The sequence below is a fragment of the Camelus dromedarius genome, chromosome 6 (assembly GCF_036321535.1).
Source record: "Camelus dromedarius isolate mCamDro1 chromosome 6, mCamDro1.pat, whole genome shotgun sequence".
Taxonomy (NCBI): Eukaryota; Metazoa; Chordata; class Mammalia; order Artiodactyla; family Camelidae; genus Camelus; species Camelus dromedarius.
Genome location: NC_087441.1, coordinates 1,180,061 through 1,194,561, shown reverse-complemented (window position 1 = coordinate 1,194,561; position 14,501 = coordinate 1,180,061). Strand labels below are relative to the sequence as shown.

Genomic DNA, 14,501 nt, shown 5'->3' with positions numbered 1-14,501 from the left:
AGCGTCCCTGGAGAAAACGGGCTTTGAGCTAAAGTATTGAGAACAAGTATTGAGGAAGACGGGGTGGGCGGAGCCGAGATGACGCTCCAGGTGAGGCCAGCGCCCTGGCGCCAAGCAGACAAGGAACTGTGCAATCGGTCACCCTGAGAGTGTGTGGAAGGGCTCGTATTCAAGGAGGAGGTTGATGGGGCTTCTTTGGTTTTGTTTTTACGTTTAATCATATTGTTACACTTTTCTAAGGAGGATGGGGTGTCCAGTTACTGTCATTGATTGTAGATCCAAGTGAGACACACCTGTAAGCTTGTCTTCAGAGAGCCCGCCCTTTTCCTGAAGCCCCCCAGGGCCTCGGCTCCCGGAGTCAGGCTCATCCCTGTCGCTGTTCGGGCACCGAAGGCAGAATAGGGGAGGGCGGGGCTGCCGGCCGTTCAGCTGGTTACAGAGTGGACTCTAGGTTGCACGTGCAGGCTCAGGAGATCAGTGCTCATCGCCAGGGCCACGATCCACCACCACCCCCTTGTGCAGCGTTTCCAGAGTCGATGCTTCATAGACACAGTTGCAGTTCTGGAATCTTAACACACCTTCATGGGAGCGTTTCACGTGGCAGGAGGCTGTCTGATACTTCATTGATTGATGGTTGATTGAGTTGGTTAATAGTTAATGGCTGAGCCCAGGATCATGAGACATAACATCCCGTATTAACACTCCAGACCAATAGCCAGGGCTTCCTTAATTTGATGAATTTCCAAAACCTGAGTAGGGCAAGTGGCAAAGGCTGGCTGAGGTGCAGAAGTGCTCTCTGAGCGCGGCCACGCCATTCTGGTCTTGGCTGGGCTTTTGTATGAAGAGGGTGCGGTCTGGTCAGAGGTTGGGGACCTGGGGGCCTCGGTGCGGCCACTGTCCAGCAGCGAGTCCTGAAATCTGTCCCTTGAGTCTCTGCTCATCAGAAGGAAGGGGTAAAGCCCCCCACCTCCCAGGCTCCCCGAGGCGGAGCTGAGGCCGTGTCTGTGGGTTTGCTCAGCACAAGGCTCGGGGCTGCGATGGTGCATGCTGACTGAGACGGGCTGACAGCCACGTCCATGGGATGTTCTCCCAGTGAGTGGGGGTCTCAGAGCCCCGCCACTTCCTCCCAGGCTGTACTGGACATCTTGGATACTTAGACCTCACCAAAAAGAATCATGGTTTTATTTTTTTTAATTAAAGAAAAATATTTTGAGTTACCATTGGTGTATAACATTATATAAGTTTCACACGTACTGCATTATATTTCACTTCTGTCTACACTGCCGTGTGCTCACCACCAAGATTTAGTTTCCATCTGTCACCACACAGTGGACCCCCTTTACCTATTTAACACCCTCTTCCCTCCCTTCTCCACTGGTAACTTCTGTGTAGCTAGGTGTTTGTTTTGGTTTTGTTTTTTAATTTATTTTGTTTGGCTTTTGTTTATTTGTTTTTTAGATTCTCCGTATGAGTGAAATCATATGCTATTTGACTTTCTCTTTCTGACTTATTTCGCTTAACGTAATACCTTTCAAGTCCATCCATGCTGGTGTAAATGGCATTATTTTATTCTTTTTTATGGCTGAGTAGTAGTCCACTGTATAAATACACCACAGCTTCTTTATCTGGTCATCTTCTTTTTGACAGTTAGGCTGCTTCCATATCTTGGCTGTTGTAAATGTGTTGCTGAGAACACTGGGGTGCATGTGTCTTTTCAAATTAGTGTTTTCATATTCTTTGAATAAATGCCCAGAAAGTGGGATTGCTGGATCATACAGAAGTTCTACTGTTAATTTTTTGAGGCCTCTCCATACTAGCCCCATAGTAGCTGCACCAGTTTGCAAGGACTTGCTTAGATTGTAGAGCTATTTAGAATATGTGTTTCTAAAAGAGGGCCTGTAACCGAAGCGGGAGGTTAGCGTTTGCAGCTGACTCCCAAAGGTCAAGCTGCCAGATGTCCAGGCAGCCTGACGGCTTGGGGATGTCCCTGCAGGGGGGTGTGCGTTTACACCCTACGCACTGCGCGGATGTCGGCCGTCTTGGGCCTCGTCCTCTGGAGGCTTTATTGCAGAGATGCTCGGTTGGTGACGACAGTGGTGGGTTTCTCTCGGGGCGGGGGCTGGGGGCCAAGTTACAATCAGTGTGGCCCTGAGGCCTTAACCTTAACCCTTGCATTGAAAATTGATTAAAACTGGGACTTCTTCCTAAGATGTGGACATTCCAGCAAATACTGGGGTGAGTCCAGGTCCCGAGTCGGCTGACCAGAGTCTGCCGGCGTTTCCTCGAGGGTGGGGCCACTTCTACCTCTTGCCCTCCGGTCACTCCCCACCTCCTTGCGGAAATGCGGTCAGGAAGGCAGTGCCGGCGGGGCGGGAGGAGGAGCCCGCAGAGGAGGGCTGGAGGAGCTGCCGTCTCCGACGTCCGAGCGGTCCTGCAGTCCGCAGTGTTGCGTTGTTGTGAATCATTCTGTTTGTACCTCAGACAAAGAGAAGAGTTCCAAACGTAGGCAGAGAGTTGCAGTGATGTGAGGAGGAAGCACTTTTTTTCCTGCAGAGGAGAAAACGGCTCCCGTGGGCTGTTGCTCACACGCGCTTCCTGGGAGAGGGCCCTGGCGGACCGCGGGATCCCGACGGCTTGGCTCCACTGCCCCAGAAATGTTTCAGAAGGTTGACATTTCCGGTGTAGAGAGTCTTCTTTGTTTAGATTCAGCCCCAGTTTCTCATCTCATTCATCAAATTGTCGACTTAGTGCACCATTTTTGGCTCGGGGTGGGGGCAGGTCTAGACGTAGAGGAAAAAAATCAAAACATGTTGCTTGAGTCACTTCCAAAATGTGGCCGGACCTTCTGCTTCTGCAAGACCCAGTCTTGGGTGACTTGCCCCAGTCCTGCCAAGACTGTAGCTGCTTCCTTCCACAGGGAAGGAAGAGAAAGCCACTGAGGCAGCTCTTTCCTGCTGCAGTCATCTGGGAAGGTTTACGTGAACCCTCGCATTGAAAACTGACTAAAACTGGGACTTGTTCCAAAGATGTAGACGTCCTAGCAAGCACCTGGGCACTTCCTTGAAGGTGGCGTCCCTGCCGCCTCCTGCCCCTCGTGTCTGTTTTAACTTTCCCCCCAGATCATGAGACGGCAAAGGCTCAGAGATGGCCCAGGTCCCTGTTCCACTGGGATGCTGGTGGGGGAGTTCCCCAGAAATGTGGGCGGGGCAGCCCCAGCCTTTGTGCAGACTCCCCCCGCCCGTCACCTTCACTTTGTTTCTGTGTTTGGGGCTCTGCAAGGGGAGCACTGCATGCCTTTGGGTAATTAAAACCCCAGCTGGCTCAGACTCACGTTCGGGTGACGTTGGCTGCGGCTCACCGGGCATTGCGGCCGTGTCCCTCGCCTCCTGTTTTCTCTGGTTCGTTGTGGGCCAAGGGTAGTTCTGTGGTTCATGACTCTTGGAAGGATCTCCACCCCATCTCCATGGCAGTGTTTGTGGGTGATGGAGGGGTCTGACCCAGCCGGATGAACAAGGAAGGAAAACAGACGGTGAAGGCCGGGCAAGCCGGGAGCCTCCGCTGACTCGACGGAGCGGCCAAGCCCGGAGCTCCCCCGCCACACCCACCCCGGGGCCCGCGCGCCCGCCGTGAGTCGCGTGCTGACTGCCGCTAGGAAGCTGCGGAAGTCAGGGTCCCCTAGACGTTGTGGGATGGTCCAAAAACGCTTGCTCACTGCTCATCTTGTAAGAGTTTAGTAAAATCCAGCCTCACTTGAAATCAAACCCAGGTCATGGCTGCTATAAAATATAATTTACAAGCACATCGTGGAGTGCAAGCTTATTTTTTTTGACAGAGACGAATGGGTTTTTACTGGTCTGTGGTTTGAATATACGGGCCATCTATCTTGTTGTTAAGCCCGTGTTCTTTCTTGAATTCCTCATTGCGCTTACAAGAGACTGTCAGAGCAAACTGCCGAAAGTAAAAGTGAACGAACCAGGAGTTTGGAGAGAAGGATTTCTGTTTGAACGGAAGATGTTCCTTAAATTACACCTGGGGGGAGGAAAGGAGAGAAAGCAGCCTTGCTGTGTGTGGGCACCTGGACCGAGTCCGTTCTCCTGGCCTGCGCAGTGGGTGTGCGCTGGGCTGCGGGATTTTCACACCGAGTTCTTGAGACAGAGGAGACCTCCCTGCACCTCTGGGTCCCTGTACCCGGCTGTGTCTTGCTACACAGCTGAGAGTCCATCAGACATCCTGCTGGGATACATCCCACCGGTGGGGGCACAGATGCGGCCCCTCCGCTGCAGGGTCCTGGGCAGTCCATGTGCCCGTGTCCCCCGTGCAGCGGCCGCGGGGCGGTTACCACTGGGGCTGGGGTGGGAACAGTGTTGCTATTTTGTTTTCACAGACCTGAAACACTTGGTAATTGGCACTTACAGGGACAGCCCTGGTTTAGTCCTGCAGGAAGGTGGCCCATTGTCTCAGGAACTATTCCAGGAACATGCCCAGAAACGCAAGCCTGCACTGATGGTCCACTTGGGGTGGGGGGTGGCTGGGCAGTGAATAAACAAGCTTGCGGGGCCAAAACCAGGAGGGGTGCTTCCACACCCGGTGCAGGAGCCCAGCTTTCTGTTGTTTTATGTGAACACGCACAGTCCTTGGGCACGGTGGCCGCGACTTTCCGGGGACCGCGTGTGCGGTGGTCAGAGCCCCTCCCCTGGGTGCTGTCCTCCCCGCACGGCCCCACCGTCCCGCGTCCACACGGAGAGCAGAGGGAGGCCCGCGCAGCCCCAGCTCACCACGCGCCCGAGGGAAGCGGCTCTGGGGCCCAAGTCCCCAGGTGATATGAGAGAAAGCACTGGCTGTGTGAGGTGGAAGTGTAGGGGCTGGAAGGTGCAAGTTAGTGGATTTCACACAAACCCCAGGTGCAAGGACCTCCTCTGTGAGCCCCGGGCCCCAGGCAGGGTGCGCGGGCCCCAGCTGGGATGGGCGTGTTGGACGTGATTGAGGACAGTCAGTGCTCGGGAGACGACACACGGCTCAACATTTCACCGAGGGGTTTTGGACTCGGAAGGAGCCCTGTGTCTGGCTGGGGGTGGCGGTGGGTTCGCGCTGCTTGCTGGCAGGTGGCAAGGTCAGGAGCAGGCATCTCTGTTTCAGGGGTGTGGGTGCCGAGGGCAGAGGGTGTGGCCACCAGCTCCTGGGCTGCAGTCCCCTGCTGTGCGCTCCCCTCAGGGTCCCCCACTGCGTGCTCCCCTCAGCCCCCCCCACCCCGCACTCCTCGCGGGGGGCCCCCCCAGCCCCGGCTTAGTGGCGGCTCGGTGGCTGTGGATGTTTGCCTTCTTTTCTCCCCGGATGGTGGTGCTTCACACGGTAAGAATGAGAATGGCTGCAGTTTTATTTCCCTTTTCTGTAAACGATCAGCCCCGTGAACGGTTTTATTCGATGCCTCACTTCCCCTCCTCGTCCGCACGAGGAGGGCCTCCCACCAGGGCACTAACCCGCTTTATCTGCACGTGTGGACCCAGGTGACGTCCGGGGTCCGGGAGGAACGTGGTTTGCGCCTGGGCCCCGTCCCAGGCCCCAGTAACACGTGGGGAGAGAGCAAAGCGCACGAGCAACCTGTGATTAACACTTACTTTCAGGTAAAGGTGATTTAGAAAAAATTTACAAACCACTTAGCTGCTTGTTTGTAGTTTGAAATAGTGTACGTGAAATTAAGGGGCTTAATATCCTGGTGCCTGAGGTTCGCGTAGAGTTATTGACCTTGAGGTTCTGTTAGTCTTCAGGCAAGAGTGCGTTTCATCCTTCGACAAGACGCAGTCATCAGCACCCTCCTTCTGTTTCTAGAGGAGCAGCTGTAACTTCCCGGCTGCTGCTCACAAGCCCTGAAAGCAGCAAATGGTGGGTCTCGTTTCTGGGGGAAAATGTGTTCACATTCCTCTGCGGAAAGAGCACAAATTAGGCTTCCCTGAAAATTTCTGATAAATTCTGAAAATTTGGGGAGAAGGCCTGGTCTTATGTGTGTGTTTAAAATCCTGGCTTTGCTGCCATAAAACTTTGATCCTCAGAGATTTCAGGCTGCAAGGAGAATTTTCAATCTACCCAAGTTCCTCTGTCTCGTATTTTTCACCGAAGACACTACACAGGCCTTTGCGTGTCCAGTTCCTCCACTAAAGTTCTGACCAAGTCTGGAAAAGTACAGCCCTTGCAGGCTTCCGCTCAGCCCAGATGTCACGGCCTTGGGCCATGGGAGAGTGGACGCCTGCATCCCCCGTCCTGCGTCACCTCCTGCGTCTCACCCTGCGTCTCACCTCCTGCGTCTCACCTCCCAAGTCTCACCTTGAGTCTCACCTCCTGCGTCTCACCTCCCGAGTCTCACCTCCTGTGTCTCACCCTGCGTCTCACCTCCCGCGTCTCACCTCCCGAGTCTCACCTCCTGCGTCTCACCTCCCAAGTCTCACCTTGAGTCTCACCTCCTGCGTCTCACCTCCCGAGTCTCACCTCCTGTGTCTCACCCTGCGTCTCACCTCCCGCGTCTCACCTCCCGAGTCTCACCTCCTGCGTCTCATCCTGCGTCTCACTCACCTCCTGCGTCTCACCTCCTGCATCTCACCCTGCATCACCTCCTGTGTCTCACCTCCTGCGTCTCACCTCCCGAGTCTCACCTTGAGTCTCACCTCCTGCGTCTCATCCTGCGTCTCACTCACCTCCTGCGTCTCACCTCCTGCATCTCACCCTGCATCACCTCCTGTGTCTCACCTCCTGCGTCTCACCTCCCAAGTCTCACCTTGAGTCTCACCTCCTGCGTCTCACCTCCCGAGTCTCACCTCCTGTGTCTCACCCTGCGTCTCACCTCCCGCGTCTCACCTCCCGAGTCTCACCTCCTGCGTCTCACCTCCCAAGTCTCACCTTGAGTCTCACCTCCTGCGTCTCACCTCCCGAGTCTCACCTCCTGTGTCTCACCCTGCGTCTCACCTCCCGCGTCTCACCTCCCGAGTCTCACCTCCTGCGTCTCATCCTGCGTCTCACTCACCTCCTGCGTCTCACCTCCTGCATCTCACCCTGCATCACCTCCTGTGTCTCACCTCCTGCGTCTCACCTCCCGAGTCTCACCTTGAGTCTCACCTCCTGTGTCACCTCCTGCATCTCACCTCCTGCGTCTCACCTCCTGCGTCTCACCCTGCGTCACCTCCTGTGTCTCACCTCCTGCGTCTCACCTCCCGAGTCTCACCTTGAGTCTCACCTCCTGTGTCACCTCCTGCGTCTCACCTCCTGCGTCTCACCTCCTGCGTCTCACCCCCTGAACGTCACCTCCTGCTTTCCTACCTCCCCCATCCAGCCGCCCCTCTGCTGCTCCTCACAGGGAATCCTAAGATGCCATGCCACAGTTCTTTGACAGACATGTGACACATACCTGGTCAAAATTTAGAGAAATTTGTTCCCCATTGGTTGACTTCCAAATTTAGAGAGTTAAAACTATGAAAAGAGAAGTAGATGATTATAGTGGAGTGACTTAAGTGCGCAGGTGCACACACACACAAAAACCCTCAGAGGGATGTGAGAAAATCAGAGAAAGGTGTTTGAGTTTCCATTTCACTTTAACATGTGTCTCACCTACGCTAGTTTTCTATACATCTGAAATGAGCCAGGCACTTGAAGACTGTAAGCTGCCCCCTGTAGGTGCTTTAGAGCTAGATTAACTAGTGGCCTCGTCCCTCAGCAGTTTTCACCCCATTGTCACCCAGTCGACCAGTGGGATCCCCTCCCGTCTCCCTGCCCGGCACCCCCCTCCTCTCCCGGTGCGATGCTCAGGCCGCAGCTGTGCATTGATGCTGGCTAACATGGGTCCAGACCGGTCATCACCTAATGTCTTCCCTGATACCTGATGAGGAAATGGCCACCCTGCCTCTGACGGGGAGTGTGCCAGGTGCCGCGAAGGAAGGGGGTGTTGGCTAAGATACCGAGGAGAGCTGCGAGATGTGGTTGAGGCAGCAGCCCTGAAAAGGTTTCAACCTGCATTTGAGAGAAAAAGGGAAAAGAAGGAACTATATGAGCAAATTTGCTGAAGTCAGTCGTTCCTGTTGACAAGCTTGTGTTTTACAACAAGGTGCTTCCTCGGCGCTGCAGGACACCTGCACTCGGACAGATAACAAGTCAGCTTCCTAAGACATCGGCTGTGACCCAGGCTCCCGGGAGGCCCTGTGCCCGGGCCGAGGAGGGCCAGCCTGCTCCGATGAGCAGCTGGGGCCGAGCGCACGAGGCCGGGGCCGTGCCGCCCGCCTACCAAGGGCCAAACCCGGCACGGGAACCTAACAGGGTGTCAGTATGTCACTCGGATTCTGCAGGTGAATGAAATCAACTGAGCGTCTTCAAGCCAAGCTGTGTGTTTTATGTCGCCACGGGTTTGTAAATAAATTGTGGTAGTAATGCAGCTGCTAGCTTTGAAAAGGACAGCCCTGTTTCCTCCCTCTGCAGACATTTCTCTACACGGTCTCGGTGGAAGCGGCAGGTGTTCCAGGTGTGGGGCCGTCCCTGTGCGGAGCCTGCCCCGGCCCGAGCTCTGCTCTTCGTCCGGGAGGGAACAAGCTTGCAGGTGGAGCTGCCCCTCAATAAAGAGTGCCTCTGTGCTGTCACAGAGCCTGCGGGCTACGGTTTCAAGGACACAAGATGTGTGGGAAGGAGGCCGTGCCGGCAGACGGGGGGTGGGGTGCTGGGAGGAGGCCCGGCGCCTTTGTCAGCCCGGGGTCCTGTCAGGTGGACACTCGGGGTCCTGGTGGACGACTCGCTGAGGTGAGCCCAGGCTGTGGGAGGCTGTGTGGTCACGAGGCGTGGTCTGCGGGCATCACCGGACCCACGGCGTCTGCCAGCCAAGGGCGTGGCTGGGGGGAGGCTGCACCTCCCTCCGTGGCCTGGGGGGGGAGTCCCCTCTCACCTCCAGCTCTGCCGCTCCTGAGAGGACGCGTGCATTTCCTAGGGAGGAATTTTGATTTCACTTTCCTTCTGTCATTTCTCCAATTATGAAAACTCTCCTCTTAATAATGAGCTCCCTAAGTTTTCTTTCTGATTTCTCCTCATTTTTCCAAACATCGTGTCAGGATGAACATGACTGGGAACCTCGCATTCCCATTGGGAAAAGCCCCCCCAAGAGGTGCTCAGCCCTGGGAGCTGAAGTAGAGTCAGTGAGCAGAGCTGGGGTCCTTCCCCCACCCCCGTGCTGGCTCTCGCTGGCCTCCGATTCCCACCCAGACCCTGGACGCCTGGGAACTGTTTTCCAGGAATGTCATTGTAATGAACGCCGCCCCGTCCCCCTTCATTCCTGCACTTGCTTGGAAGTGACCCTGGTGTCCCTGTTCCATTTGTGGTTGTACTTGAAACTAGCAGGCATGCTTCTCAAAGTTCGAGGTCCCCCGGCACCTCTGCCTTCCCGTCGAGGGAGGCGAGCACGTGGGCCTGCCAGCTGGGATCCGGTGCATCTGGGAGGGTCGCTCACCACCGAATCCCAGCGCCTCCCTCTGGGGCCCAGCCAGCACTTGTGGAGCAAACAACACTCATCAGCAAGTCGACTTGGGGTGTGTGATTCCTGATTATTCATACCAAAGTCTGTGTGTCCACGGAGTGTGGGACGGAGGTCCCCTGGTCTTGGAGGTGCCGCCATCTGTCTCTCTGGGCCTCAATCACTTTTTCCTTTTCTTTACTCAAATGAAGTTCAGTGTCTTTGCCAATAAACATGAGAAGGATCCTTTTTGGGGCTGAAGTACCTCTCAGCTGTGAAATACGATCCTTAGCAGGAAGATGGTGTGTTTCAGTCTGTAATTTACACCGCAGTGAAAAACAAACCAGGACAGCAGGATTGAGTTCATATTTCTTGTTTTAGGAGTAGATTAAATTTTTATGGTAACTTTTTTGCATTAAAGTGTTCTAAAGCTTTTAGATGCTGTTAGCCTTGGGTTTCATGATGAGTATGTATCCTTTTCTAATTAAAAATCTTGTGTTATTTTACCTCTTTTGGGGGATATGATTAAATTAACAGCAAAACGTAACCTGGGTAGACCCCCGCTGAAGTCACACTCAGCTGTTCAGCCCTGAGCAGTGCTTAATCAGCTCAGTCCTTCCCCAGACACCTGTGTGTTTCTGCATCTACACCACGTCCCTCCTTGGGCATCTGGATGCCAGGGGGTGTGGGAATTCGCAGGCCCTGGGGTAACAGGAACGGGTGGATTGTGCACCCCCCAGGGACATCCCTGCTGAGGGGCTATGACGTTCTCCTGCAGTCAGCTGGCGGACAGTGCCCCGGCCGCCGTGCTCCTCCTGGGCCGGGAGCAGGGGCACTCGCAGGCCTGCTCGCTGCTCCTTTTCCTCTTCGTGGTCAGAGTGCCGCTCTCTGACAGTCGCAACGCAGGGACCGGGCGGGGTCCTGCTTGGAGCTGCCGCGGGCGGGCTGCAGGAAGTTCCCCGGCTCCTGCCGATCATCCCCGGCACACCTGCAGCCTCAAGTCTTCTGTTTCTTCCCGAGGGAAGAGTTAAGGAGATAATTACCTTTTACTTGAAAAGCGGCATTCTCGCAGTGATCCTGGGGGTTTCTCTATAGATCAGAATCGGCTTTCCCATTTCTGTTCAAAGGGGCGAGGGGGTACACAGCTCTGGTTTCACTCTCCACCTCCAGCGTTCCCCCACCCACAGGGATGCGCAGCTGCTTTCTCACATGTGTGTGTAACCAAGTGGGACCTGGAGTTAGTGGATTCCTGCTATAAGCAACTATCGTGTGCGTGAGTGATGAAAACGAAAACTCCAGTGTCAGGAGGAAATGCATGAAAACCAGGGCTCTGTCACTGCGTAGACACGCCGGCCTCTGACCGACCGGCTGCCGTCCCAGCACCCGCCCGACTACGCCCGGTGCTCCTCCTGCTCTCAGAATCCAGGGGGACCCCCGGCTGCCTGCCTCCCCCGTGTCGTCCTGAGGGGCGACGGCGGGGCGGGGCGTCCAGGGAGCTCAGAGGGGGGAGTGCGGTGCCCTCCTTCCCACGGTGTGTTCCGCACACAGACGCAGTCGCACGGTCACAGGGCTGTGCGCAGCCTTCGGCCCGGCCGCCGCCGCGTCCTCCCGCAGCCTGGAGCCGGGTGGGCTCGGCGTCGGGCCGCACGGGGAGCCTGGGGGGCCGCCCCTGCGGAGCCTCCCTCCCGGTCCCGGGGAGCCCGCCGCTCCCTGCGCTCTGTGAAGTGCGAACAGCTATCCGCCCTTTGCTTTTTGCAGGCTGCCCCGGAGCCAAGAAGAATGAGTTCCTGACGAGTGTGCTGGACGCGCTGTCCACGGACATGGTCCACGCTGTCTCCGACCCCGCCTCCCCCAGCAGGTGCGCGCCGAGCCCCAGGGCGGGGAGCTCGGCCTCAAGGCGCCGGCGGGCCTGGGGGAAGAGGAGTCCCCTCCCCGCATGGGAGGCCACTGCTTGTGTCCGGAGGAGACTCCTTTAGCAGGTTTTCTCCTGAGGTGATCAGACCAGGGAGGATTCAGCGCCACGGGACAGGGCCCCGGCCCTGGGATCTCCCCCAGTTCCCTCAGGCGGGGCGGGGGTGGTGGGCGGGAGGAGACCGGGAAGGAAGAGCCCCAGTCCAGAGGGCTTCCCACTTTGGAATCATACTCTAGAGCTATGCATGGGATTTTAAATACAGTGATAAAAATGTTCAGTTTAAGATTCTCAAAATTCAATTCCTTTAGATAAAATACATATAAAATGTACCATCTCAACCACTTTGAAATCTGCAGTCCAGTGGCATTCATTACATTAACACAGTTCAAAATCTAACTTTTTGGGGGGGCCGAGGTAGTTAGGTTTATTTATCTTTTATTTGTTTCTTAATGGAGGTGCTGGGGATTGAACCCAGGACCTCGTGCATGCTAAACACAGGCTCTACCACCGAGCTATACCCTTCCCACCCCAAAACCTCACTTCTGACTCTAGACACTTGATCCGCATGCTGCCAGGCATTCTGCAGCTCTGGGTCCAAGCCTCTGCGCTTGGCTCCCAGACGGACTGTAAATCCCCCGAAGCTCTTCCATCTCTGTGGGCCCTTCTTGAGCGGGAAGCCCCCAGTGTTTAACAGACGTGGCGTTTCCAGCTTTGGCTCTCTCCTGTCCATTAGCAGCAATATTAATCTCTTTATTTTAAAGCACATTTTCTTCCTTTTTCTAAAAATGCACCTCCAGCATTAATTTTTTTCTTTTCCTTTTTTTTGGCGGGGGGGGGGGCAAGGATTAGATTTATTTATTTTTAGTGAAGTTCTGGGAGCTGAACCAGGACCTCGTACATGCTAAGCACACGCTCCCCGCCCCTAGAGCACAGTTTCTGATGGAGAATCCGACTGTCTTTACTTCCTCAGAGCACCGGCCCTCCTCCCCTCCCACCCCAGGCCTCCATCATCTCATCTGTTCCAGTGGGTCTAAAGCCTTCTGGTCTCCATAGTTCAATGTCCTCTCTGCTTAAGAGTTAAGACAAGAGAAGAAAAACAAGGCAGTGCTGATGAATCAGGATGCAAGTCAAACAACAAAACAAGCCAGAAAACAAGCCAGCTTCACCCCAGTGTCAAGCTGACGTCTTGAACACTTAGAAAGATGGCTCTCATCTGTAAAAGCACAATTGAAAGCAGTAAATGAATTGTTATTTGAGAAGCTCCTCTGAACGTCTGAAAAGTATTCCTTAGCATCCAGTAGCCCTGGTGCCTGTGGACTTTCGGTGTCTAAGCCGCTCTGCCCTCACGGGGACACAGAGACCGACGGCCAGCCGAGGAGGGAGGGCTAACGGGTGTGGGGGCCCCGCCCACGTCTTCCTCTTAGTGAGGAGGCACATTGGGGTGATGGGGACAGTTTCAAAGACCTGCCTCAAAGCCAGGCCTTCTGGGAGAGCTTTTATTTCTCTCTCAAAGTGTCAAGCTTTTCTTTTTTTAATCCAAGGAAAGACGTCTGGTTACGACTTTGGTGTATGCTGGTGTGCACCGGTCAGCTTACCTGTGGCCCAGGAGTCACAGTGGAAAGAGGAGCAAACCTCGGGGTCCCAGCTTTGCAGGTGGGGTGTATGAGCTGACCGTCCACCTCCCCGGGGCTTTTCCTCAAGACTTGCCAATGCCAAGCGCGTCATGGACGTGCACGTGTTCACTGCGCCATCTGCAGTTTTGAAACCAACTTGAAACCTTTTTGCTAAATCTCTTTTTCTAAGCTACTTTTAAAAATCATTTCATGGCAAATCCACACAGCCTTAGGCATCAGGACTGAAAGGGCGAGAAGAGGGTCATCCTTTGGGAAAGTTGGAGCCCGGGGAGACCTCGCTGCGCAGACCAGGGCCAGGGCCGGGAGAGATGGCCGTGGGGCCAGGCTCCTGACGACCTGTGTGCTCTTCCAGGCTCTCCGAACCGGACCCCAGCCACACGCTAGAGGAGAGAGTGGTCCACTGGTACTTCAAACTGCTTGATAAAAATGCCAGCGGGGACATCGGCAAGAAGGAGATGAAGCCCTTCAAGAGGTTCCTTCGGAAAAAATCCAAACCCAAAAAATGTGTGAAGAAGTTTGTCGAGTACTGTGACGTGAACGACGACAGATCCATCTCCCTGCAGGAGCTGATGGGCTGCCTGGGCGTGGCGAGGGAAGAAGGCAGGACCCCCGCAAAGCGGCGTCCCGGTAAGGCTCCTCTTCCTAGCTTTGCTCTCTCTCGCGTCTGTCCCTGCTGCTGTCTGTCGGCCGTTCAAGTGTCGGGGTTGTCCTTACAGCCTGAGGTGTCTTTTAACTGCGGTCACCTGTCTGTAGAAACACGCAGACCTTCCGTGAGGGTCAGAAGGACGCCGGGCCGGGAAGGCGGGACCTGAGTGATGTCTGGGACCAGCCTCACTGTTCCGTCGGGGTGGCCGCCCTTCCCAAGCGTCCACCTTCCCATGCCGCAGTAGAAACCTGGGAGCCGGGGGAGTGACCCGGGGACCCCGTGCGGGGACCCCCACCAAACGTTCAGCCCAGTTCACAAGCAGCTAGATAATCCGCACCCAAGCCAGCCGGTTATTCTGGGGGTGGGGCCGAGTGTCGGCTGTGTCGCAGCGGGGCCCACGACCTCGGGGAGCCGGCGCGCTCAGGGCCACGTGCACGGCCACCTGCCTGCTGGCTGCACGCGTGCGGACTCGCTCCTGGCTCCCGCCGCACGGTGCCGGCGGGGTGTGCGGAGGCCTCGGCCATCGACTCTGGTTCATGACTCTATTATTCTGTTACCAAACTCGTCGCCCCTTTGGAGGTAAAACAAGTCCGGAGGTGGGTGCTAGAGCAGCAGGAGCTGGTGGTCTCCCGCCTCCCTGTGTCTGCGGCTCGGCTGGGACGTGGCACCCTGGCGGCTGACCCAGACCGTGGGCCTCCTGAAGGCAGCCACCACGTCTTTTACTTGCTTGTGTCCCCCAGCACGTGTCATAAAACTCAACATAACCACTGAATCGGCTTCCAGGCTGGGTCTGTGAGATTGTGAAAGGACGCCTGTGATTTCTCTGTGAGACTTTAA

At 55.6% G+C, this 14,501-nt stretch overlaps 1 protein-coding gene across 2 annotated transcripts in view; it reads left to right on the top strand.

Annotated features, from left to right (window-relative positions):
* The window catches only part of SMOC2 (SPARC related modular calcium binding 2), a 142,622-nt gene that overhangs the window by 119,818 nt on the left and 8,303 nt on the right, over window positions 1-14,501 (top strand). For both annotated transcript variants that reach the window (XM_031455891.2, XM_064486443.1), the window contains exons 10-11: window positions 11,231-11,330; window positions 13,371-13,645. In XM_031455891.2, the coding sequence (XP_031311751.2) occupies window positions 11,231-11,330; window positions 13,371-13,645 (375 nt within the window). The remainder of the gene's footprint in view (window positions 1-11,230; window positions 11,331-13,370; window positions 13,646-14,501) is intronic.